Source organism: Phyllopteryx taeniolatus, chromosome 10 (assembly GCF_024500385.1).
Source record: "Phyllopteryx taeniolatus isolate TA_2022b chromosome 10, UOR_Ptae_1.2, whole genome shotgun sequence".
In the NCBI taxonomy this organism is placed as follows: Eukaryota; Metazoa; Chordata; class Actinopteri; order Syngnathiformes; family Syngnathidae; genus Phyllopteryx; species Phyllopteryx taeniolatus.
Window position 1 is genome coordinate 3,840,359 of NC_084511.1, and position 24,988 is coordinate 3,865,346.

The following is a 24,988-nucleotide window of genomic DNA, read 5'->3' on the forward strand; positions in this document are numbered from 1 at the left end:
GCCCAAAATATATGACAAGTGAGACCCCCAGACTGTTGAGCAACTGAAGTTGTACATCAGGCAAAAATGGGAAAGAATTCCGCCTCCAAAGCCTGACCAATTAGTGACCTCAGTTCTGAAATGCTTATTGAGTGTTGTTAAAAGGAAAGGTGATGTAATACAGGGGTTAAACATGCCCTGGTCTCATGTTTTTTGCAATGTGTTGCCGGCATCAAACTCAAAATGAGTGGATATTTGCAAAAAAAAATAAATACATACATAAATAAAACAATAATATTCATCAGTTTGAACAACAAACATATTGTCTTTGTCATGAATTCAATTGAATAGAGGTTAAAAAGGATTTACAAGTCATTGTATTCAGTTTTTATTTACATTTTACACAACAGCCCAACTTCATTGGAATTGGGGTTTGTAAGAAAATAATGTTAGCATTTCTGATCTGCTATCTGTGGATTACGGATTATTACGTGAGTTTGGCCCAAGACAAATTCCCAATCTTCAAGCCCTCATCTTCGCAACTGTGAAATTGACTGCTCTGTATCCTGGCTTTGACCTGTCACAGCTGAGATTCAAGACATCATTGAAGTCATTTCCAACTACTCTGGTGGGTCGGTGTGCTGCATTTGGGCCCTAGACCACATGTGCCTGGTGTCACGCTGTCTGGTTCTGTATGTGCCCTGTGATTGAACAGCGACCAGTCCAGGGTGTAGTCTCCTTTTTGCCCAAAGTCAGACGGGATAGGCTACAGATTTCCATAATCCTGAACAAAATTAGCAGCATTGAAAATAGATGGATGTAATTTCCAATTTCTACTCTTGCGGCTTGGCAGCCTTGTTCACTGGGACGTGCACTAGATTTAAGGTTATGTTGGAGCCTGTCAATCCTCTGAACCTGTCTGAGCTGTCCTCCTGAGTGCCTGACTGTAGCAAAAGGTGATGCATCACACCAGCAGCTTGCTGATCTCATTTCATACCTCAGTGCATCCTAACGGTCATTCCAACTACTTTTAGGCAGAATAAACGCTACTGCAAACATCTTCTTGTCCTTACATAACACTGCTCTTATCTACAAAAGAGCTAATTGGCTATAACAACAAGTCATGATTAGTCAGCACATATCATTAAACCTACTGAGGAATTGTGCGAAGTAAGAGAAGCACAACCATTTACTAAAATTAATGGTCGTGCTTCTCTTCCATTCAGCCTAAATTGTAATTCGGAAAGCCTTATCCCTCAAAAGGATTGTGATATTTAAGTCAACAACTCCCCAAAATAAATGCTTTTATGTGGCAGGCAAAGGACAACATGAACTCTTTCTCAGGACAAAGCACATACATGACATATGGTAAATTGACTTTTTCATTGCTTGTATAAAAATACTCAGATCTCTGAGAACCCATTAAATGTGACCTCTGCCCATTTCCAAGAGATTCTGAATTCGGCCAAATTTTGACGTCAAGCAAAATGTCAAGGCCAGAAGGTTAGCAGATGGGCAGTGTGAGGACAGATGGGCATTAGTTACCAGTTTTTACTCCCCTTCTTATAACTGGCAGACAACAAAAGGGAAGAAACGTATTTTGCTCAGTCATGATTGGACCACAGATTTTAATACCAATTGACATCAGTTAATCAAGTAAATAATTGAATACTCAACACATCTTTAGCAGAGTTTTATTTACGTGTGTGTAGTTGATTTGTAGACTAAAATGTGGGTCTACAAAAAAGATTTCGACTCAGCTACAGAGACATTCTCTCCTGGAGTAGCGATGGGTTGCATCCCATCCACATCACATTTGGAACCAAAAATGTATCTGTCGATCTGTCTCAATATAATTAAGACTGTGAGTGAGCCAATTCTTTTGTGATAGAGGGACATGTTTTTTTATTTTTATTTTATTAAATGGACAGATGGGCCAAATCATTTGTAGATGAGGTAAAAAGAAATAGTTGTATCAAGAAGTTTATTCTAATAAGAAAATGTTTCATATTTTATTTACAATCAATTAACCAATTAGATAAATGAATAAAAACAAAAACAAAATCATTTTAAACATTATGGATGAATGAATGTGAGGGTCTCTTAAAATGCAGACAAATGTTTCCCCTCTGCTGGACAGCAACAGCGGGATCCATCGCCACAGATCAAGGAGATACTGCAACAGAAGGCTCATCTTTTTTTCCACATACTCTGAAAGTGTTGAGTGTATCAGTTTCGAGAAAATGACTCAGTATAGTAGTATTTGTCCCATCACAGTTACAAACTACACTTGGTTAAATCAGTCCCAGGCCTGTTTTTTTTTATTTATTTTTTTTTTATTACAAAAGACGGCAACATAATTGTGACCCACCTACCCAAATTTCAGTTCAATGCCTGCATATATCCACATCAAAACGCATACATGCATCCATACATCCATACATAATCCTGCTTCACAACAGCCTTTCCATCCCCTCCAGTCCTGTTGTCAAACTGACAACAAAAACCCAGTGCAACAGTCTACTGCTGGCCCTCTTTCTTCTCGCTCTCTGAGCTGGAGCTGGAGCCGGAGCTGCTGTCGCGCTCTGACGCCATCTGCAGGAAAAAGAGCAGAAGTACATAACACACATCTGCACTCTAGCTGGAATGTTTCATTGACAGAACATTCCTATTACAGTGATTTAAATTTTGGTTAAATTTTTTTTGGTATTCCTCGTCAGTTTTGGTTTCAAATGTTGCTGGTATGCATTTTTGCAACAAAGGAACTGATTGTGTTACACCAGGACAGCATTTGTTAAAAACAAACGGCAAAGATTGTACAAATAATAGAAGTAATATTTGATTAAATTCAGCCTGAATTTAAAAGAAATTGCTTTCACAGTCAACCCTCCCGATTAGTGAAAAGCTTGTGTGTGTAGAACGTAACTTAAAACGACTCACTGAAAAACAATATTTTTGTGGTCATTCAGTAACACCTCAAAACAGGGGTGTCCACGCATACAGCCTGTGGGTCACAGATGTCAGTGACAAAATATATTGTGCATGCAATGTATTGTGGATCTGCCTTTTGTCTTTCCATTGCTTTTTCTCATTATGGCCCTCTCTGCTTGCCGTGTAGCTGTTGGTCCCTGGAATTTCTATGAGTGGGCGGATCCCCAAAGGCTAAAGAAATATTACCGCCACAGTTCTCACTTCAATATGTACAGTTCAACAGTCAACTTCAGAATTATTATACATGTGTAGAAAAGAGTTAAAGTAATTTCATTTGAAAACGATACTGTTATACACACCTTCTTGTAGGCCATTTCAAAGAGCTTGAGTGACGCCTGTTGAAGGTTGCTTGCTGCCTGCTTGATGTTCTCTCCCGTTTCTGAATCCTTGTTGGTCAGAAGATCTCGGACCTTCGTGATCTCTTCCTTCAGCTTGGCACACTGCAAGCAGAGGGAGTTACAAAGGTTGTAAAGCTGTATTTGTCAGCCGTCATTCACAAATGGCCAGATGTCCCATACTGCATGGCTGTAAATTTTGGGGCTTATTCTCGCGTTGTTCTGTTTATCTGAACAAACAAGGACACAGAAAAGTAGGACAACTACAAGAACAGTGTCACTCAAATGCTACATATTCACTGTTATTTTTCAATAAAAGTAACGATTTGTCCTAACTTTGTCCATTGGAGTCACACGGACAACCACTTAAATGACATTCTGAAATTGGCTGCTACTCAGGATTTGACACGAAGTCTGAAAGATGCCAAGTTTCAGGACCAAAGAAAGCCTACTTCATTTAAAATGTGGTGCCGCCTTTGTAAACTTCTGTTACAATGAATACCTAATGTAGAAATATTTCAAGACACCGAGTATTGCAAAATGTCAGTCAATACTTCAGTTCAAAAGAGGGTTTGGTGGAAACCTTTTTTTGCCCATGCACTGCCACTACTTGTTTTGCTGTGTACATTTACAAGGTAGTGGGGATAACTGCACATTTTTCAGTTAGCATGGTTTGAAGTCAGTTGTGGTTGTCAAGATTTTCAGATGGATGCGGAAATTTACATAAATATAAAATAGTTTCTAAAACTTAAGCTTTAGATCTATAGATATAGACTTTGAAAAAAACTGATACTTTCGAAATTGCAATTTTTTGTTTTGAAATCTCAGATTGCTCATATGATTTGTCCCAACATTTGCAACAAGATAATCAATAAAGGTCAATATTTGATGGTACTTATTAATTAGTGTTGTAATTTGTACGGAAATAATGGGAAACATTTTTTAATAGTTATTAACAGTTTAAGCCATCAATATACTGGCCACTTGAAATCAAATTGGGGTGAATGTGGCCCACAAACTAAAATGGTCCCTGCTACATATTTATCAGGTGATATTGTTGCATAATTTTACTTGAACCAACAAACCCATTTATTCTCGTGAAACCACTTTTTTTTTTTTTTTTTTTTTTGAAACCATAAAATAATGACTGTTATTGTAATTTGATGACTGAGTATATTTCTTTCGAACCCAATAATCCTTTTCGGTTATCGATAACTGTCAGGAACAAACACATTTTTACCATGCGTCTTGTATTATCAGGAAAATATTTACATTGTATTTATTCAAGTTTCTTGGTAACATGGGAAGCACAGATGATTGACGAAAGTTGTGAGCAGTGTTTACAAAAAAAAACTAATATTCGTCACACCGACTATGTCATGTACCTCATCAGCAGGAAGCTGGTCCTTGAATTCCTCCATCTTTGACTCTGTATCATGAACAATGCCCTCAGCCATATTTACAGCCTCCACACGCTCCTAGTAGACACAATGAAATAGGGTCAGACAGACCAGTCATCGATACGAAGATGAAGTGACTTTCGACTTTTCCATTTCAGGATAACATCAAAAGTAAAAACAAGGGATGGACGAGTACAGATTACCAGGTATCAGGCTGATACCGGCCCTATTTCAAGGGACCGGGTTCTCATGAAGGCTGCCGATACCAGCCATGATACCCAAGGCAAAAAAAAAAAAAGTCTACTAAACCTGCAAGCATTACTGTTCTCTCGATGATTGATAATGTGAGAATGTACAGACATTACCTTATTAATTACAGATTATAGTAGTTAAAATAAATAAAATATAAAATGCTGCTTCACGTGTGAATATGCCAAGTGGACGGGAACAACTAACTATTTCGACAGTCCACCAAAAATATCTCTCTGTGGATTAATTCACATTTGCCAATTCTGTTTTCAACCCAGGTAACGCACAAAAGAAAACATCTATTAAATCAGATTAATCAGATCTCAAGTGTTTCCACAGTTACCTTGAAAAAGTAACTTAGTTACTTTACTGATAACTTGAGCCTACTGATTACTTGATTTCAAAGGTAACCAAGTTAGAAAAAAGTAACTTTTTAGTTACTTTCAGCAGCTGCCAAGTGTCCGGAATATCACTTCATATCTATATCTACAGTACAAAAAAGCATGAGCTTCACCAAAACCATTACCTGGTAATAAGAACCACTAACTTAAACATTAGTGTAGTTGAAGCCACATTAAATCAGCAACTTAGTGCAGACTTGACATGCCAAATTAAGTAAGTACATAAACATTAACAAGCACACTATCATCAGTACATTTCTCCAAAGACTCCGATTGTGGTCCATGAAGGCAACAACTGTGTGCGCGCGTGCGTGCGTACGTACTTGTATAATAAATCACCTCCCAATCGCTTCCTTGTGCTTCGAGTAATGAGTCGCCTGCGTCATCGCTTTGTACGAGTCACCAGTCATAAGATAGATTTGAACTTGGCGATAAATATAGATTACTCAAAATTAACTATTGTTATGAACAAGGAACTGCAAATCTGACTACTTTCTCGGGAAAAGTAATGAGTTACTTTGCTCGTTGCTCAAAATAGCAGAATTTTGGAGTAACGCATTACTTTGCAACGCGTTAGGCATCACTGGCTCTCCATCCATCCATCCATCCAATCCATCCATTTTCCACCGCTTATCCGAGGTCGGGTCGCGGTGGCAGCAGCTTTAGCAGGGACGCCCAGACTTCACTCTCCCCAACCACTTCCTCCAGCTCCCCTGCTGAGGGTGTAGAGCTGGTACACTGTTCCACGGCCAGGACGAAACCCACACTGCTCCTCCTAAATCTGAGATTCGACTTCCCGATGGACCTTCCTCTCCAGCACCCCTGAATAAACCTTACCAGGGAGGCTCAGGAGTGTGATCCCTTGTAGTTGGAACACACCATCCAGTCCCCCTTCTAAAAGGGGGACCACCACCCCAGTCTGCCAATGCAGAGGCACTGTCCTCGATGTCCATGCGATGTTGCAGAGGCGTATCAACCATGACAGCCCCACAACATCCGGGCGAATCTCATCCACCCACGGGGGCTTGAGATAGGAGAGCCCACCTCAGAGAACCCAGACTCTGCTTCCTCATGGGAAGGCGTGTCGATGGAGTTGAGAAGGTCCTCGAAGTATTCTTCCCACCGACTCACAACATCCCGAGTCGAGGTCAGCAGCGCCCCATCCCCACTATACAGTGTTGGTGGTGCACTGCTTTCACCTCAATTAAAACTCAGCACTCTATTTTCAAAACTAACAAATAACAGATTGATTGATTGAATACCTTTATGAATGGAGAATAGTTTTGGTTTCTATTTTGTGCAGTGTACTACTTGTACATGTCTTCTCTTGCATGCTATTTATAGTTCCTATATCCACAATTGCTGCGGAAACGATGCAAATTTCCCCATTGTGGGACTAATAAAGGTCATCTTATCCTATATGACAAATATTTATTAACAATAATATACTTTTAACCTGCCCACGTTCTGATGTCTGCAGTGACGTACTGTAATTTCCAGTTCAGACGCGGCGTCCTGTGTGGATGTGTATTGTATATTTATATATCGAAACACGAATTAATTGGCCTATTATTATTTTGTTATTCATAGTTGGTTACTTGCCGCGAAAACGCGGTTCCAACCAGACCTGTGAGACAAGTGTACTGTATCACCAAATTACTTCAATGTTTTGCGAATGCATGTAACGATAGCTTAGCAATTAGCACCTCGTCCTCCCTTCGTGACACATTTCTATGAATCATGGTAAGAAGTGTAGCTTATTCACTATCATGGAGGCAATGATTAGTGGGGGCGTAATAAATTCGTATGCACCAAGCAGCTGTTCAATGTGGTAGCGTCAGATGCTGGCCTCTCTCATCTTTTTAAGTGGGAGAACTTGCACAATTGGTGGCTGACTAAATCGTTGCCTCACTGTATTTATACACTGTAAACGCATTCAAATACAGTCTATAAGTAAAAAAGTTGTATACAACACCACCTAAATACATTCGCAACTTCCAATACAACTGTGGTGGCTGAACTAGCAAAGCCTGTAGCCATGTCCGGCCATCGCCATTCACACGAATGGGAACAAAAGACAAGCTCAAAATAGCCCCCTCTGCCATGTCACCCACACGGCCAATCTCACATTTCAGCCAACGGCTGGCAACAATTACACCCGTGAACTAGGGCTGGGCGATTATGGAAAAACTTTCACGATTAATAAACAAGATTACTCATTGATTTAAAAGCACAACAGGGTGCATTCAGGGTGCGTTTACAACGCAGGAACTTGCATAAACAATGCCGCACAATTTCTTTTCTTCAATTATAATGTTTTCATGATCATTAAAAGCCAAAATCACAATAAAATTTCGATTAGTTGCCAAGCCCTCACAATGACCTATATACTGAACGGGCACCCAGGCCGTCACACCCGCAATGGGACTCCACACTACCACGGTCCTCTCAATCGGCGACGAGAGCGCGTGAATGTGGCGGGGTGCCGCCTCGGAGGCCCAGGAGCACCATTCACCGAGGCTTCTGGCACCAATTGTGCTCATACAGTGGCTACGGAAAGCACGGCAGGAGTGTGTGTGTGTGTGGGGGGGGGGAATCTCTCGTCGCTGCTGATCAAGACCGGGGTGTCGTGTCGGTGTTCCTGCGGCGACCGCCGAAGAGGACCAAGGCCGCATGTCAGCTCACCACAACGCAAACCAATTGAGTGCCTGCCCAAGTGTGCACAAATCACTATAAAACACCATTCACGAAGCGCTGGACCACTGGACCCTAATAGAGAACATGAGCCAGCCACATTAAAAATTACAAATACAGCCAAGTATTGTCATAAAACACCTATACTTTATAGAGTGTATTTTATGGCTCTGCAGCAGCTTAGACGCGGCCATTAAGCTGAGCTGAGTGGGCGGGTAACGACCACGAGGTGGTCAGGTATAATATGAATATAATTTGGACAACTACGTCAAACTGTCATCGATTTCGAATCCTGTCGTTTGCAAGCTGTTTTAGTAAATAAAGGCTTTTGCATTCAAACAACAAACCGCATAGATGTCAACCTTAGACCAGGTCACAGACTCATTTTGGCCTAAGTTATGCATAAAACAGTAGAAAAAAAAGGATTCTGATGGAAGGGCACCTTTAAGTAGTCCTAAGAAAAACGGACAAGTTTAAAAAAATATGCATTAGTTTTAGATGTATCAGTCATTGTGTGCAACATGGATTAAAATTTACTTCATATTGACTGCATTAAAAATGTATTTTGCAAAATGAAATGACTGAACATAATATGCTGCCCCAAAAGATGCTTGTGATGACCTCTGGTCGGTTCAAGCTAAATACATCACACACGCCTCCATTCCTTCAGCATATGAAGAACCCTTCACCTTTCTCCTCCTGTCTTCCTCTGCATACTTCTCAGCGTTCTTGACCATGTTCTCAATGTCATCTTTACTAAGACCTCCTGATGACTGGATAACAACTGCAGACAAATGAACACAAGCAACAGAGATTACGTTTCAAAATAACATTTTTAAACAACAAAAGGAACTTCAATGCAGACTTCCCTCAAATGTTAAAACCAGTATCCGACAACCTAATAGAAGCGCTTAAAATTTAAATCTGAATTCTAAATGTGTTGATTATTCCACAAATTGTGGCAAATATTTGGTGTGAAAAGTCTCAATTAGAGAGTGTGTACATGGAGGAAAATAACTCACTCTGTTGTTCCCGGCCTGTCCCTTTGTCCTTGGCTGACACGTGGACGATACCATTGGCATCAATGTCAAAGGTGACTTCAATTTGGGGAACACCACGGGGCGCGGGGGGGAGTCCCACCAAAGTAAACTGACCTAGCACCTTGTTGTCTGCCGCCATCTCCCTCTCACCCTGACACACTTTGATCTCCACTTGAGTCTGTCCGTCTGCTGCTGTGGAGAAAACCTGAGGGGGAGCAGGTTAATTTAAGATTAACAGGCTAAACTTGTAATATGTCCATTTAGTTCTTCTCAATGTCTGTACCTGGCTCTTCTTGGTGGGAATGGTTGTGTTCCGGTTAATAAGTTTGGTGAAAACCCCACCCAGAGTCTCAATTCCCAGTGACAGTGGTGTCACATCCAAAAGCAGCACATCCGTCACATCTCCTGCTAGGACGCCACCTTGGATGGCTGCTCCTATGGCAACAGCCTCGTCCGGGTTGACAGATTTGCTGGGCGCACGGCCAAACAAGTCCTGGACAGTTTGCTGTACCTAAACGATAAGGGAGACTGTGTTGGTGCGGTAAGGGATCAATACCAAGCACCTCTGTCAATACAGAGCATTTAGGTGCACAGATATAGCAGTCAGTCTACGCCCAGACATGCAAACACCAAAGGCATTAAAAAGGGGACAAACAACATTGTAGGAGGATTACCCGGGCCCCCACAGAGAATTGTTTTGATTTTTCTGAAGAGTACAATAAGGCAATATAAACATCTACTTCACGCAGAAAAACATTTACACCGCTCAAGTACATGTTGATGTACAAATTTAAGATTAAAATTAAATTTCGGTCGTTTCTTTGCTTTTTTGTTTTGGCCTCCAACTTGAGCCAGGCCCATCTCCACCTGCACGTGATGCCTGCTTCACATGAATAGCATCCTCCTCTTTAAGCACTCTCATTCTGGAAAAGAATTGACTAAAATCTGTTTCACTTCATTTTTCACTATTACCAACTTCAGAGGCTAATTGCAAATGCATCCGCCAGGAAAATAAAGTACAGTATTTTTCTGTTTTCATTGGCCATTTCTGAATTTTAAAATGTGTTCATTCTGTGGTGTGACAATCCCTAACATAGCTCTGTCACTTAATACATTTAACATTAACATCTGTAAACTAATTTTCCTCAATACGAGATGTAAACTAAGTTTCCTCATTAATACGAGATGTACTAGCGGATCAGCTCTTGTCGCCAATGTTACGTGTGCTTCGCGGTTCCGCTGGGACCACAACCAGGGCCATGACCCGTAGCACCTCAATGCGAAAATACAAGACCAGTGCAACAAATACAACACTGGCTGATCTGATGAGCAAAAATGTTGTAAAAAGAGTAGCAAGAGAGGATGTCTGCTCCAGAGGTGGGCAGAGCAGCCAAGTATTGTACTCAGCAAAGAGTATCGTTACTTGACAATAATGTGACTCAAGTAAAAGTAAAAGGTTTTCCAAAAAATTACTAAAAAGTACACAGTGAAATAATTACTTAAGTACTGAGTAAACAGTACACACAGCATAAACATAAAAACAAAATAAAATGTGAATGTGCAAATTCTGATGTTGCTGTGTGAGTGCATGTATGCACAGCCAAAACTACAACAAAACGTGCAATTTACTGCAAGGTGTTTTCTCAAGTTCTAAGTGAGCTGAAATATCCACGGTTGGGCAGACAGTGCCAGACAAATACTACATGAAAGCTGTTGTTTTTGTTTGTCTCAATGCAGAGGTGGGTAGTAACGCACTTCATTTACTCAAGTAACATTTTCGATAAAATGTACTTTGAGTACTTTAAATACAACGTACTTTACTTTTACTTGAGTATTTATGTGAAGAAGGATCAATATTTTTACTCCGTAACAACGCTCGACATGCCAATCACTACTTTTAGTTATCCATTCTTGCGCGCGCGTCTATTTTTAGACTACATCTTCGACTGATCAGTAATGTCATTTGACTCCAATTCACTAATCAGACGATAAGGCAGTCACATGACCGAGGACGTAGCCTTCGCAAGCCAACCAAAATGACAAATTTTGGGGGGGGGAACAGCCGTGCGAGTGGGTTTACTTTACAGACTCCAAAAACAACAGCTTTAACATGCAGCATAGATTTGTCACTGCCTAAACTTGAATATTTCAGCCCACTTCTACCTTGAAACACCTTGCGGTAAGTTGCAGATGTTTTTATTGCTGTTTTGGCAGTGAATATGGCAACATTAGCCCTGTTTTATGGTGTCGCACACACAATCACTAAGTCTGGTCAGCAAACAGCTTCTTCGTTAAGTCATTTAACTGAATAAAGCAAGTAACATTTCTGTATGGCCCAACGCATGTGTTGTTGGTTTTTGGGCAGTTCAAAATTTAAATTGTGGCAAGATTATTTTTTTACTTTTATTTGATGTTCATGCTCTGATTTGAAAAAATAAATACAAATACATTTTAAAAATTCAAGTTACTCAAGATACTAGAGTAGTTTTTTTCATTGAGTAGTTTCTTACTCAGATAAATAAATATATATATATATATATATATATATATATAGTATATAAATATTACTCAAGTACTTACTCAAGTAAATATTTGGATGACTACTTTTTATTTTTACTTGAGTCATATTATTCTAAAATAACAGTACTCTTACTCGAGTACAATATTTGGCTCATCTATACACCTCTGTCTAAATGTAAACACGAGTAGCGAGCAACAATTAGATCATTGTAACAAAGTAAAAGTAATGTTATTTCTTAACAGCAGAAGCGGCGGAAGTGTTTTTTCTGGTCTTGTCAACTCCTGTGACTTATCCAAAGCAGGTCCCGAGCGCACATGTGCAACCTCAGGCCGATGCGCTCACATATTAGTCTGCCGCGGAAGAATATTCTGAAATTACGCGTGTGTGGATGTGTGGAATGGATTTAGCGCCCAGGGTTCAAGGAGTACGAAACAGCCTATGGCGGTGACCCGCGACCCCCCGCCAGGAAAAACTCATCTGATCTAGATGATTCACGTAAATGGCCTATTATGAGCTCAAAACGGCAAATATTAAGGCGTCTGATTAGGCCAGACAAATCCTTGAAGTCCAGAAAACATATTGCTATGTACCTTGGGCATACGTGACATGCCTCCAACCAGAAGCACCTCTCCAATGTCACCCTTGGACACCTCTGCGTCTTGCATGGCCTTCTGACAGGGAGCCATCGTGCGACGGATCAAGTCGACCACGAGGCCTTCGAACTGAGCACGGGTCACCTTCATGTTGAGATGTTTGGGGCCGGACGCATCCATGGTCAGGTAGGGGAGATTGATGTCGGTCTACAAGCGAGAGCACACAATCAAGTACAAAGCAGCCCAACTACAAAACTAACAGTGACATTACGAGAGTGACTAACTGGTGCTATCAAATTTCAAAAGAATATATGTCAAAAGAATATCAAGACAAGTTAATTATGAATGAAATTTAAAATTGATAGCAGAATAACTGTTTAAGAAAAGTTGCCATTTACAGGTATGATCAGAATAATGTTTAAAAATGTAAGCTCAAAATCCCTATACAGTGGAACCTTGATAGAACGGACTCATCGGGGCGGGGGTCATCAAATATAGCCGATTGATTGTCTGTTACATTGAAGCACTTTTTTTTCCCCTTGGCAATATGTGCCCATATTATTGTACAGCAAAAAATTGTTTGGTAGTTTTTTTCATGGCCTAATACACCAAGTACAGTACAAAGTTATTGTAAATAAATGTTTAAAAAGTTTGAAAGTGTTTGAAAGTTTCACATTTTATCCAAATTTACCATCCCGGTGTGGTTGGTCATGGTGCCATTGATGTACAGTACTAATCAAAGGAGAGTCACTTGAGCCATGAGGACTTTGTGTGGTTCCTAGTTCCAAATCTGTTTCCAAAGGTGAATGGCTTGATAAAAAAATAACTTACTGTACCAAAAATAGCATGTTCCAGACTCCAAAGACTTTTGTACTCCTCAGAGTTAACGCCGCAGCCATGCCACTCTCTCTATGCTTTATGTACAATAGACAATAAGCATAACCATCATCACATGGCCGTCACATCAATGCCCCACATTCAACATGGCCGCCACAGTCATGGGAGTAGCTAGTATTACTGTATATCTGTAACCTGGAAATACATCAGTCCCATTATCTGCCTGCATCGCGCCAGCGTCAGTAAACCACAGCGGCCAATTCTGGAACTAACAGACTTTGTCAACGGCATCTTAACTGCCGATGTGTTTTTGGACACCTTGTTCAGTCTTGACGGTCCTTTTTCCCCCCCCGATATATGTTGTAATTGCGTCCGTTTTATCGAGGTTCCACTGTACCGTAATCACTTTTATTACGAACCAAATGCATTGGGAACACTGTACATTCAATTCCAAGGGTTAGGTTACAGTATAAAGAAATTATCACGTCTTAATCCTTTAGAGAAAGGACATTAGGCTGTTAAAAAAAAAACGGCATCTCCAATTTGCATTAACCATTTCAAAGCATGTGCTTTGCCTTTGGTGTGTCGAGTTGAAATTACCACAGCAAACCTTGCAATAGGCATGCCCTTGCCTTTAAAACTTCTCGTTCCAAGAGCTCCAAATTGTTTCGTTGTTTTGCAGCTCATTTCATTCACTTACACCATTGCTTCTACTCTCTCCTCTCATCTCGAGGATGAAGTGTGTACCTGCAGCGAAGACGACAGCTCACACTTGGCCTTCTCGGCAGCCTCTCGGACTCTTTGGAGGGCCATGCTGTCTTTCATCAGATCCACACCAGACTGAGGTGGCAACACAACATGTAGATAAACAACGGGAAATTCAAACCATGAAGACGCGGTATTGACTGCTTCTGATTAATCACCTCTCTCTTAAATTCCTTGACAATGTGTTTGAGTAGTGGCAGGTCAAAGTCCTCGCCTCCAAGGATGGTGTCGCCGTTGGTGGACTTCACCTCAAAAACTCCCTTCTGTATCTCTAAGATGGAGATATCAAATGTACCTCCACCGAGATCGTACACGGCAATACTGGAAAAGAGATGAGCTAGCTTTACGGCGAAGTTCAATTCCAGCAGAAAAAGCAGTCTCAACATTAGAAGCATTTTATTACGGACGGTCGATACCAGGTATCAGGCAGATACCTGGTTTCAAGGTATCTGTTACTAACGAAGGCTGCCAATACCAGTCACCGATAGGGGAGAAAAAAAATAAAAAATATAGTAAGCGTCCACTATATGACAGTTGTTGCTTCACGGTCCCACGATATTGCAGATTTTTTTTTGTGCAGTATTTTTATGCTAGACATTGCTCTTGCGCTCTCTCAATATATTGTTTCAGCCTGCTACATTTTTAGGATGATATATTTTCCCAAAAACTATCACGATAAACGATAGATCGTTGTTTTATGATGCCACTGATATAACATTATAGAGCTGCACAATTATTAAAATTTTAATCGCAATTGCGATTTTGGCTGCCACGATTAAATGAGCCTTATTGTCGGTGATTTTTTTTTTTTTTACATTTAAAATGCCGGCACAGCTACATAGGAAGTGTTTCATTTGCAGCAGTGCCTGCAACCTAGTTAGCCAGCCACCAGGGGGCGAACGCATAGTTATGGCTTTATTAAGCTAAAAAGAAATAAGTTTTTTTTTTTTTTAATAAGCCTGAAATCACATTGATGTCCAATGTAGTAATTTATGAAGCTTTTATTTTGAAGTTGGACCTCTTACCATGTTGGCGGAGAGGTGGTGTGTCACAGTAAAGGCCTCTTTACTCCCGCAGTCGCGCGGCCGACAACGCCCGCATTGCACCACGTGACCAACGAATTGCCCCGCGCAGCACCTCTGCATAGCTTGCTGCGCACCCGACAAAACTAGTTGCTGCGCGTCGAACGCCGCAGAGCTCATCTCTCATGATTGGTCCGTTTTAGTCACATGCTGTGATGACGTACCAGCGTGCCAATTGGTTCTACATACCATCTATGTCGCTGCCTTCTCAATCGAGTTTGCAGCATAATTAAACGTATCATCTGGTCAGCTAGGTCCATTAGTTCTGTCGCGGTCGCCATTGTTGTTGCTTTGATCCTTGTTACTGAAAGGAAATTAAAAACGGCTACCGGAAACGTCAGAAAAATGCAGAGGAAACTCCACCCTGTGGTGTCCTATCCAATACCAGCCGTAGCGACACCCCCAACTTGGAGGAGAACTGCGGCACACTTTCAAAACAGCGTGCATGTGTTACGCTCGAGTATAACTACAAACTACGCGTGGGACAGCCGCAGTGACGTCAGCGCGGTCGCCGTCTGCACTTAAAGGTCAGAGGACAAAGATTTAAAATGTTTTCTTGATAACTCTAGAACCCCTTTACAAACCACATCTGCCATTTCGAAGTGATTATATGGTAGATATACAGCAGTTAAATCGATAAATATGATTTAGAATACACATTCTGCTTTTTTGCATCCCATGCCTTCCGGTCTTAGTCTCCTTCCGGCGCTGTGACGTCACACAAGCCAAACATCCTGTTCATTCGGCGTTCTGTGCTATTGTTCATGCTGTTGTTCCCGTCCTTGTATATTTGTTGTCATATGATTTAACGATGTCACGATGGTTTATTGTGTGGCATTTTGTTGTACAAATGGTTCAGGCAGCGGCAAGGTTTTTTTTTTGGGCTTTCCAAGTGAAGATGGAATACGTGACCAGTGGATAGTGAAAGTCACTCGACAGGGGAAGAAACGTGGTCAGCTATGGGTGCCTAGCTAGCATTCCAAACTCTGTTCAACAAGGTCAGTTGGGTGCTCCTGTACGTAGAAACCCTCCTCCTCCTCATATTCTAAACGTTACTCGCCATTGCGTATAGTGTGTAGGGCGCTGTGTTTGTCAATTGCAACGTCACTTCTGGTAGCCCTTGCGGTGGATAGAGTAACCACACCCTGATGTCTTGAGCTGCGGGTATGTTCAGGGAGGACTCAATATGAGTCATAAAAAAACAAATTTGTAGCTAAACTATGGTTGAAAACTTGCTGGACGTTACGTGCATGTATTACATAACATATAAACAATGCAAATATGAATTTTAACTGACCCCTTTGTCATCTGATCTATAAATAAAACATATGGCACATACCGGTATGTATTGAGTCATTAACCCACTAAAGAGGCCCAAAGAATGTCATAAGGCCTGCCAAATTTGAATAAAAAACAAAAAAACAAAAGCATTAAGACAGGATTTGTACCTTTTTGCGTCCCTGCAAATTTTTGTGCGTCTCAGATGCAGGACGCACATCAAACGAAATCCTTATTAGTTGGCGCTATACTGTGGCGGTTTGACAAAGTCGAATCCTCATGTGCATCGGAAAGAAAGGTCCACATTTACCTGTCCTTATGTTCATTTAAATTATATTACCAAATGCACAAGTGGTACCTGTGCTTAGTATCGGTGAGGAATCAAGAGTGAATATTCAAACTGGTATCGGTCAGAAAAAAAACTTGGTTATCGAACATGCCTACTCGACTCCATACCAAACTGAATTGTTTTCATTTTCTGTTTGACTTCTAGTTCAGAATAATATCTACTCACATCTTGTCCTGGGTTTTGTCCAAGCCATAGGCCAGCGCTGCCGCTGTAGGCTCATTGATCACACGCAGGACATTCAAGCCAGCAATCTGACCAGCATCTTTGGTAGCCTGAATTCACATTAAGACATGCTGTCTAAGTAAGGTAAAGAAAGACATTAGCTTCAAGTATGCAGTGGGTACGGAAAATATTCAGACCCCCTTCAATTTTTCAGTTGTTATATTGCAGCCATTTGCTAAAATCATTTAAGTTCATTTTTTCCCCTCATTAATGTACACAGAACACCCAATATTGACAGGAAAAAACGGAATTGACATTTTTGCAGAGTTATTAAAAAAGAAAAACTGAAATGTCACACAGCCATAAGTATTCAGATCCTTTGCTCAGTATTTAGTAGAAGCCCCCTTTTGCGCTAATACAGCCATGAGTCTTTTTGGGAATGATGCAAAACGTTTTTCACACCTGGATTTGGGGATCCTCCGCCTCCTTGCAGATCCTATCCAGTTGTATCAGGTTGGATGGTGAATGTTGGTGGACAGCCATTTTCAGGTCTCTCCAGAGATGCTCTATTGGGTTTAAGTCAGGGCCATTCAAGAACAGTCACAGAGTTGTTCTGAAGCCACTCTGTTATTTTAGCTGTGTGCTTCAGGTCATTGTCTTGCTGGAAGGTGAACCTTCGGCCCAGTCTGAGGTCCCGAGCCCACTGGAGGAGATTTTCGTCCAGGATATCCCTGTACTTGGCTGCATTCATCTTTCCTTCAATTGCAACCAGTTGTCCTGTCCCTGCAGCTAAAAAACACTCCCACAGCATGATGCTGCCACCACCATGTATCACTGTTGGGAATGTATTGGAGAGGTGATGAGCAGTGCCTGGTTTTCTCCACACACACACACACACACACACACACACCTTAGAATTAAGGCCAAAAGGTTCTATCTTGGTCTCATCAGACCAGATAATCTTATTTCTCACCATCTTGGAGTCCTTCAGGTGTTTTTTTAGCAAGCTCCAAGCAGGCTGTCATGTGTCTTACACAGAGGGGAGGCCTCCGTCGGACCACTCTGCCATAAAGCCCCGACTGGTGTAGGTAGGGCTGTAGTGATGATTGACTTTCTAGAATTTTCTCCCGATTGCATCTCTGGAGCTCAGCCACAGTGACCTTTGGGTTCTTCTTTTCCTCTCTCACCAAGGCTCTTCTCTCCCGACTGCTCAGTTTGGCTGTACGCCCAGCTCTAGGAAGGGTTCTGGTCATCCCAAACGTCTTCCATTTCAGGATTATGGAGGCCACTGTGCTTTTAGGAACATTACGTGCAGCAGATTTCTTTTTGTAACCTTGGCCAGATCTGTGCCTTGCCATAATTCTGTCTCTGAGCTCTTCAGGCAGTTCCTTTGACCTCATGATTCTCATTTGCTCTGACATGCACTGAGCTGTAAGGTCTTATATAGACAGGTGTGTGGCTTTCCTAATCAAGTCCAATCAGTATAATCAAACAGCTGGACTCCAATAAATGTGTAGAACCATCTCAAGTATGATCAGAAGAAATGGACAGCACCAGAGTTAAATATATATATGTCACAGCAAAAGGGTCTGAATACTTATGGCTGTCTGATTGTTCAGTTTTTCTGAAACAAATCTGCAAATATTTCACAAATTCCGTTTTCTTCTGTTTATATAGGGTACTGTGTGCACATTAATTGGGGGGGGTAATTTTAGCAAATGGCTGCAATATAAAGTGAAAAATTTAAGGGGGTCTGAATAATTTCCGTACCCACTGTATATATATAACAGTATCAGAGCAAGTTTGAGTGCAACTGTGTGCGTACCTGTCTCTGAGAGTCATTGAAGTAAGCTGGTACTGTGATGACAGCATTCTTTACTTTAGTTCCCAAGTAGTTCTCTGCAACAAAAACAAAAATCAACAAATCAAAAGGCGTCTTGTCTGTCTGTCTGTGTACAACAAACCATGAGAGGAATGGTCATTACCGGCAGTCTCCTTCATCTTCATCAGGACGAAGGCCCCAGCCTGGCTGGGTGAGTACATTTTTCCTTGAGCCTCCACCCAAGCATCCCCATTAGAAGCACGCACAATCTTGTAGGGCACATTCTTCCTGTTGATGGAAAACAATTCTGTTAGGTAAAATGAATCTAACAATCACACATTCGCATAGCCCCACTCACAAGTCTTTCTGGACTTCGGCGTCATCAAAGCGGCGGCCAATGAGTCTCTTTGTGGCGTACAATGTATTTTGAGGATTGGTGACAGCCTGGCGTTTAGCAGGCATGCCAACCAGGCGTTCGCCCTCTGCGGTGAAAGCAATGACAGAAGGAGTTGTCCTGGCTCCCTCGGCATTCTCCAGCACCTGTGAAGCAAGGACAAATTACTGTATTGTTTTATGTGCATCGTTCTGGGGCAGACAAAAAGTAATGAGGCCAATTTCTCTCTAGTTGTATTTATTGCAATAGAAAGGCAATATACACAGAGAAAAAGACCAAAATGGGGGATTTCATCGCTACTTTCCAATGTCATCTTTTTCTCAACACTAACTGTCCATCAATGAACAAGGGGATGTATGCCAGCCAAGTAAAATTCAGTAGGGTGCGCTTTTAACCTTTATTTTTTTATTATTATTTTTTTTAAACAGCTTGCTTGACATGTTCGTCATCAGAGAAGTGCAGACTCTTCCTTTTAAAAGGTCCAAAAAGGTGATCGTCTTGATAGTGCCAGATGGGGTGAAGATGGGGATCCTTTCCTTTACACATAAGTCACTCAAAGCAGACTCTTGTTCTTCACCTATGTTTCTGGACACCCACTTTTTGGGTGTGCTGTAGCCTATTGCAGCTTTCCCATACACATTTTGCAACAATGTTTAGTGGTGGACTTCCGGTTGGACCCTGAATATGGCGGCAGTGTAAAACATACTTCCCGACGATAAGATGACTTATGACCAAACACTGAGGCAAAAAAAGATAGAGAATAGTGGGGAACTTAATGATGACAAGAGGAAAAGTGAAAGTCAACTTGCACGGCTGGTTTTAATGCGGACGAAGACGAGGAACAAGTTAAGCTAACAGGCGCTACACAGGATGCAGAGGCTACAGATCTCACACCAGATTCCCATGAAATATCACGAGTGGCTGATAAAAAGTCTGAGTTGGAGACGGTTCTACAGGAGAAAGGAGTGCTGCAAGGAAACCCTGAATGACATAAGGGACGAAATCCAAAAAGCTAATGTCAGAATTGATGATGCAGAAAGGCGCATTGTGGGAACATAGCTTGTTCAGTGCAACAACGAGCAACACGGGACAATGTACGTATTCATGGTGTTAAAGAGGTGCGGAAGTGTCCGTTGCCACTTTTGTGGAGTCTCTTCTCAGAGAGAAGCTGGAGCTACCACCGACTTTTGCGCTCCATGACGATTAGCTATATACAAGGATAAAATAACATCTACCTCTGATTTCCTTGAAACATTAGTTGGGAATGTTTCAAGTTCATGTTTGTTATCTTTAAAAGTTGGGATTTAAAAAAATAAAATACAATTTTAAAATTTTAAAAAAGGGGGCCAGGTGGGCCCCCTACCGGTCGGGACAAGGGATGATCCCTTAGAGCTTGGTGTTGGTTCCAAAATGTCATTAAAATACAAATTGAAAAAAAAAAATAAAAAAAAAAAATTAAAAAAAAAAAGTTTAGTGGTGGCTCCACTTCCAAAGCAAGAGATTCAATCACAGCACTCTGCTTCTGGCAGAAATCCAACAATGATGTGATTTCCAAACTGGCTGACAGGAAGAGGCCAGGGTTAATATATATTTAAATAAATCAAACGTATTTAAAACTACAAACTAAAAATTTCAGATTTTTTTATTATTATTAGTAGGTTAAACAAATTTTATTGTTATTATTTCTTGACTGCCACTCATATTCACAAACTGCATCTGGATGCTATGCATTCAAGTATAAATCTCTTTCATTAATATACCGTAATTTCTCATGTATGTGCACCCATGTATAATACGCACCTCCAAAGTTGACCTCAAAATTATGGAAAATAATTGTATAGTACATTTTTACAATGCATGATTTTGCTTCTACCCATATGACCAAAACATGACGTAGCTGCATTTTGTTAGTTTCTTTCAAAGAATTATTCTCTTTATTTGAACACGTAATACTTATTTACTTGCTCTTATTTTAAAATTCACAGTCCCACTTTTATTTAGTAAATGAGAAAACAAGCAGTTGGGCTCGTGTTTGATTAGACATTTAATTTTATTTCAATGGGATTCAAATGAAACTGTCAAGCATTTCAGAAAAGCATGATCATTTAACAAAACAAAGAAATAAATGATGGTTGTTGTTCAGTTATCACTCGCATCTACAAAAAAAAAAAAAAAAAAAAAAAACCTTTCACAAATTCTGCCAGGGTATATAAACTTATGAGCACAACTGTACATATACGCAGTCATACGTACCCGTCATAATGGAATGAAAGTGTAGGCTACACCTTTTTCATAACCTCTAGTTGGTGGTGGCTTATTAGAATGAAGGTGTACACATTTTTCATAACCTTTAGGTTGGCGGTGGCATATTAGAATGAAAGTGTAAAGCTTTTTCATAACCTCTAGATGACGACATACATTTATAAAATGTGAACTTTTTTTCATTTTCCCCTATACCCATGTGTAATGCACACTTAACGTTTGACAAATTTGGGGGGGGGGGGTGGAATGTGCATTATACACGATAAATTACAGTTCCAATTTACAAGTTATCTCAAGACACTTTCCATTTGGAGCAAGTCTACAACGATGCTCCTCACACATTGTAGAAAACCAACTGAAATCAACAAGAGCAGTTTCAACTGAAATCAACAGTTTCAACTGAAATCAACAAGAGCAGAATGTTTGGAATACGATTAACATGGTAACAAATTTGTTAAATTAGCAGCGTATATCACTTAACAGGACTAAAGAATGAAGGCAGATTAGAGGTCGCTCACGTTGTGCCCTTTAAATGAAAAACGAAGATTTAGTTGAGCTTTAAAATCTTTATCAAAAGTAACCTTATAAAAATTAACAACTGAAGATTGGATAATCACTTATGAACCAGATAGAAATATGATAATTATTTCTGCAGATATATACGGTATGCTCAAACGGACCAAAACACCCTTTATACTTTTTATAATATTTGTATTGTTACATTGAACTACAAACCCAATTCCAATTAAGTTGGGACGTTAAAAAGAGAATACAATGATTTGCAAATCATGTTCAACCTATATTTAATTGAATACACTACAAAGACAATATATTTAATGTTCAAACTGATAAACTTTATTCTTTTTACCAAATCATTCACTTAGAATTTTATGGCTGCAACACGTTCCAAAAAAGCTGGGACAGGGTTTTTATTTATGTTTAACACAACGTCCCAACTTCTTTGGAATTGCAGTTGTACAATGTAAAAGGTAAGTGTGCAAAAGTAAAGTGGATTATTTTTCAATGGACATAAGGTATCACCTTTGCTTGTTTACCCTCCATGACGGCAACACAAGAGTTTGTGGTTCCCAGGTCAATTCCAATGACTGCCCCCTTGATGGCTTCGGACCTGGAAAAAGACGTCTCTTGTTAATAATGGACCATATTGCAATGACAATCTCCCTCCACCACCCTCCAACTGAAAGCTCTTTCTAACATGTCCCACTACCAGTTACTCAAAACAAATCCAAGTCAAACAAGGCAACATAGCCTCTCATTCATTGTTTGAAGCAGTTATATCAACGTACTTGCATATGATGACTTTTGATTTAGTTTGGACTTAATTATATTCAGAGCAGTGATAAACATTCGCATTAAACAGTATTTTAAATATACTTACGCATAGTCTCTTCTGGACAGGGCTCGGAGAGCATCAGATTGGGGGCCATTCCTGTGAGCCTGTGGAGAGACCACAATGTAGTTTCCAGGACCAAGGCTGGGCCGATTTAAAGCTCGGGTACAAATGTGACACAACAAATCTTGACATCACTGCATACACTACAGCAGCGATTCTCAAGTAGAAGTACCACACCTAAGCAGTAAAGAAGGCCACCTCTACCGGTATGTGAAAGAATCACAAAACATACTTTTAAAACGAAATTAGGGTGTCCCGATCCGATCTTTGAGATCGGAAATCGGTACAATATCAGCAAAAAAAATAGAAATAAATAAAAATTTAAAAAATATATAAAAAAAACAGTATAGGATCGAATAAGATCTAAAATGGGTCGGTTTTTTTCCTTATACGTACTGTTGTTGATTATTGTTCAATGTTTGAGTAATAGTCAAGCCTTTTCTAACATTCCATATTACAAAATCCATCCATCCATTTTCTGAGCCGCTTCTCCACACTAGGGTCGCAGGTGTGCTGGAGCCTATCCCAGCTATCATCGGGCAGGAGGCAGGGTACACCCTGAACTGGTGTAGACTGACTAGAGCAGTGATTTGCAACCTTTATGGAGCCACGGCACATATTTTACAATTGAAAAATCTCACAGCACACCAACAAACAAAAATGTCACAAAAAGTGGATACATTAATTACTGTATATATTTCCTGCCATCTGAAAAGGTTTTCCACAAGGTTTAAGAGTGTGTATAGGAATTTTGTGACCACTCTTCGAGAAGCATATTTGTGGCTCTCAGGCCTGGCTCTCAGTCTGCACTCTAATTCATCCAAAAGGTGTTTTATCAGGTTGAGGTAAGGACTCTGTGCAGGCCAGTCAAGCTTATCCACACCAAAGTCTGTAATCCATGTCAGTATGGACCTTGCTTTTCGGAATGGTGCACAGTCCTGTTGGAAAAAGTGGCCATCCCCAAACTGTTCCCACAAAGTTGGGAGAAATAAATTGTCCAAAAGTCAATCCTTCAGCGCTCCGTTCACTGTAACTAAGGAGACAGAATTTTGGACAATTCCATGCTCCCAATTATGTGGGAACAGTTCTTCTATTTCGAACATGCCTGTCCACCAATGCACAAAGCAAGGTCCATAAAGACATGGATGAGTTCGGGAACTTGACTGGCCTTCAAGTGAACTCCGTTTTCAATGACATGTTTGGTATATATGATCTCTTTCGACTTGAGTAACATAATAACATACAACTTTAAATAATCAATTCCAGATTTATGTATTTTTACAAATCCTAATTTCAAAATAGGCCGCCATTGCTTTAGCCTCTCAAAGGGCTATCAAAGGCTTCGAACAACCACGGATCTTTTGGCAGCTCAACTCTTCCAGCCACATCCTCCCACCGTTTCCTAAACTTGATATTTTTGGGAGAGCTATGAATGTTTTCCTCCTTTTTTTAAATCCATCCTGATTGGAAATTGCATCCCAAAGCGCAGTATGGCATTTTTAACTCTTTTCACTGACGATAAATTGTTCGCAAGTGGCTAGCTTAGCTCCGCAGAGAGCAGCAATGTAACAATTTTACAAAATCCATTCTACGTCATCCCAGAATTCTTTGCGCACGCTAAACATGGCGCCGACAGTCTATCAAATTTTGGTCTAAACAAAATCGTTTTTTAACGTATAGGAATAATTTATAAATATATACCACTGTATTTCAGTAGTAGAGGTGAGTAGTTGTAAAATTACCAACCAACCACTGATACTAAGTAGCTGATTCTACACTGCAGCAGTTTGACACATTGGAGAATTGTCATGTATCAAAAGTACTAGTGGTATCCTTAGACAGCAACGGTATCAGTGAGTACTCTACAGTAAACACTCACGCAGGTATCAGTCTGAAAATAAGTAGAACATCCCTAATAGCGACCAAATTGCTAACTGGCAGCCAAATGACAACTGCCGTCTTTAAAAGTCACGAGCTGAACGCTAACATACTAAAACATAACTTAAAAAAACTCGCAGTGGCCTTCGCCAACTTCGCAATTAACAGAGAAGATTGACGTTTGTGTGTGAGAAGCTCACCTTGGTTAGCAGAGAAGACACATTGCGTGCGCAATTTCTTGTCGCCAGAGTCCTTGAAACGTTTCTGGCAACGCTCAACATTTTTGACAGCTCGGCTAACTAAATGTAATAAAACAAGTTGAACCGTCAAACAGTGAATAATATTGACAAATATTCGATATTCGCTGCCTTTTAATGTTAGTACCGAGGCGCAGTCCCACTACCGGCAGGTAACGTGAGCAGAGAGGCTAAAGAAGTGCGACGCTTCTTCTGGAATTATCCAACACATGTTACACCATACAAAACTGAAGGACCCCTAAAATAGGCAGTAAATGTCATGCCTGACTATATTTTCACAATATA

General features: G+C 40.5%; 1 protein-coding gene across 1 annotated transcript; it reads right to left on the reverse strand.

Moving 5' to 3' along the window:
- Window positions 1–1,657: 1,657 nt before the first annotated feature.
- On the reverse strand, window positions 1,658–24,936 carry hspa9 (heat shock protein 9). Its single transcript, XM_061787414.1, has 17 exons — window positions 24,831–24,936; window positions 24,647–24,745; window positions 22,554–22,612; window positions 22,196–22,283; window positions 18,857–19,038; window positions 18,662–18,786; window positions 18,502–18,575; window positions 16,680–16,786; window positions 13,964–14,126; window positions 13,788–13,880; window positions 12,201–12,410; window positions 9,373–9,600; window positions 9,072–9,294; window positions 8,739–8,833; window positions 4,691–4,783; window positions 3,270–3,410; window positions 1,658–2,574 (listed from the first exon to the last, which is right to left on the reverse strand). Exons 2-17 carry the CDS (start codon window positions 24,725–24,727, stop codon window positions 2,500–2,502), a joined length of 2,037 nt encoding a protein of 678 aa, XP_061643398.1. The 5' UTR covers window positions 24,728–24,745; window positions 24,831–24,936; the 3' UTR covers window positions 1,658–2,499.
- Window positions 24,937–24,988: the final 52 nt, after the last annotated feature.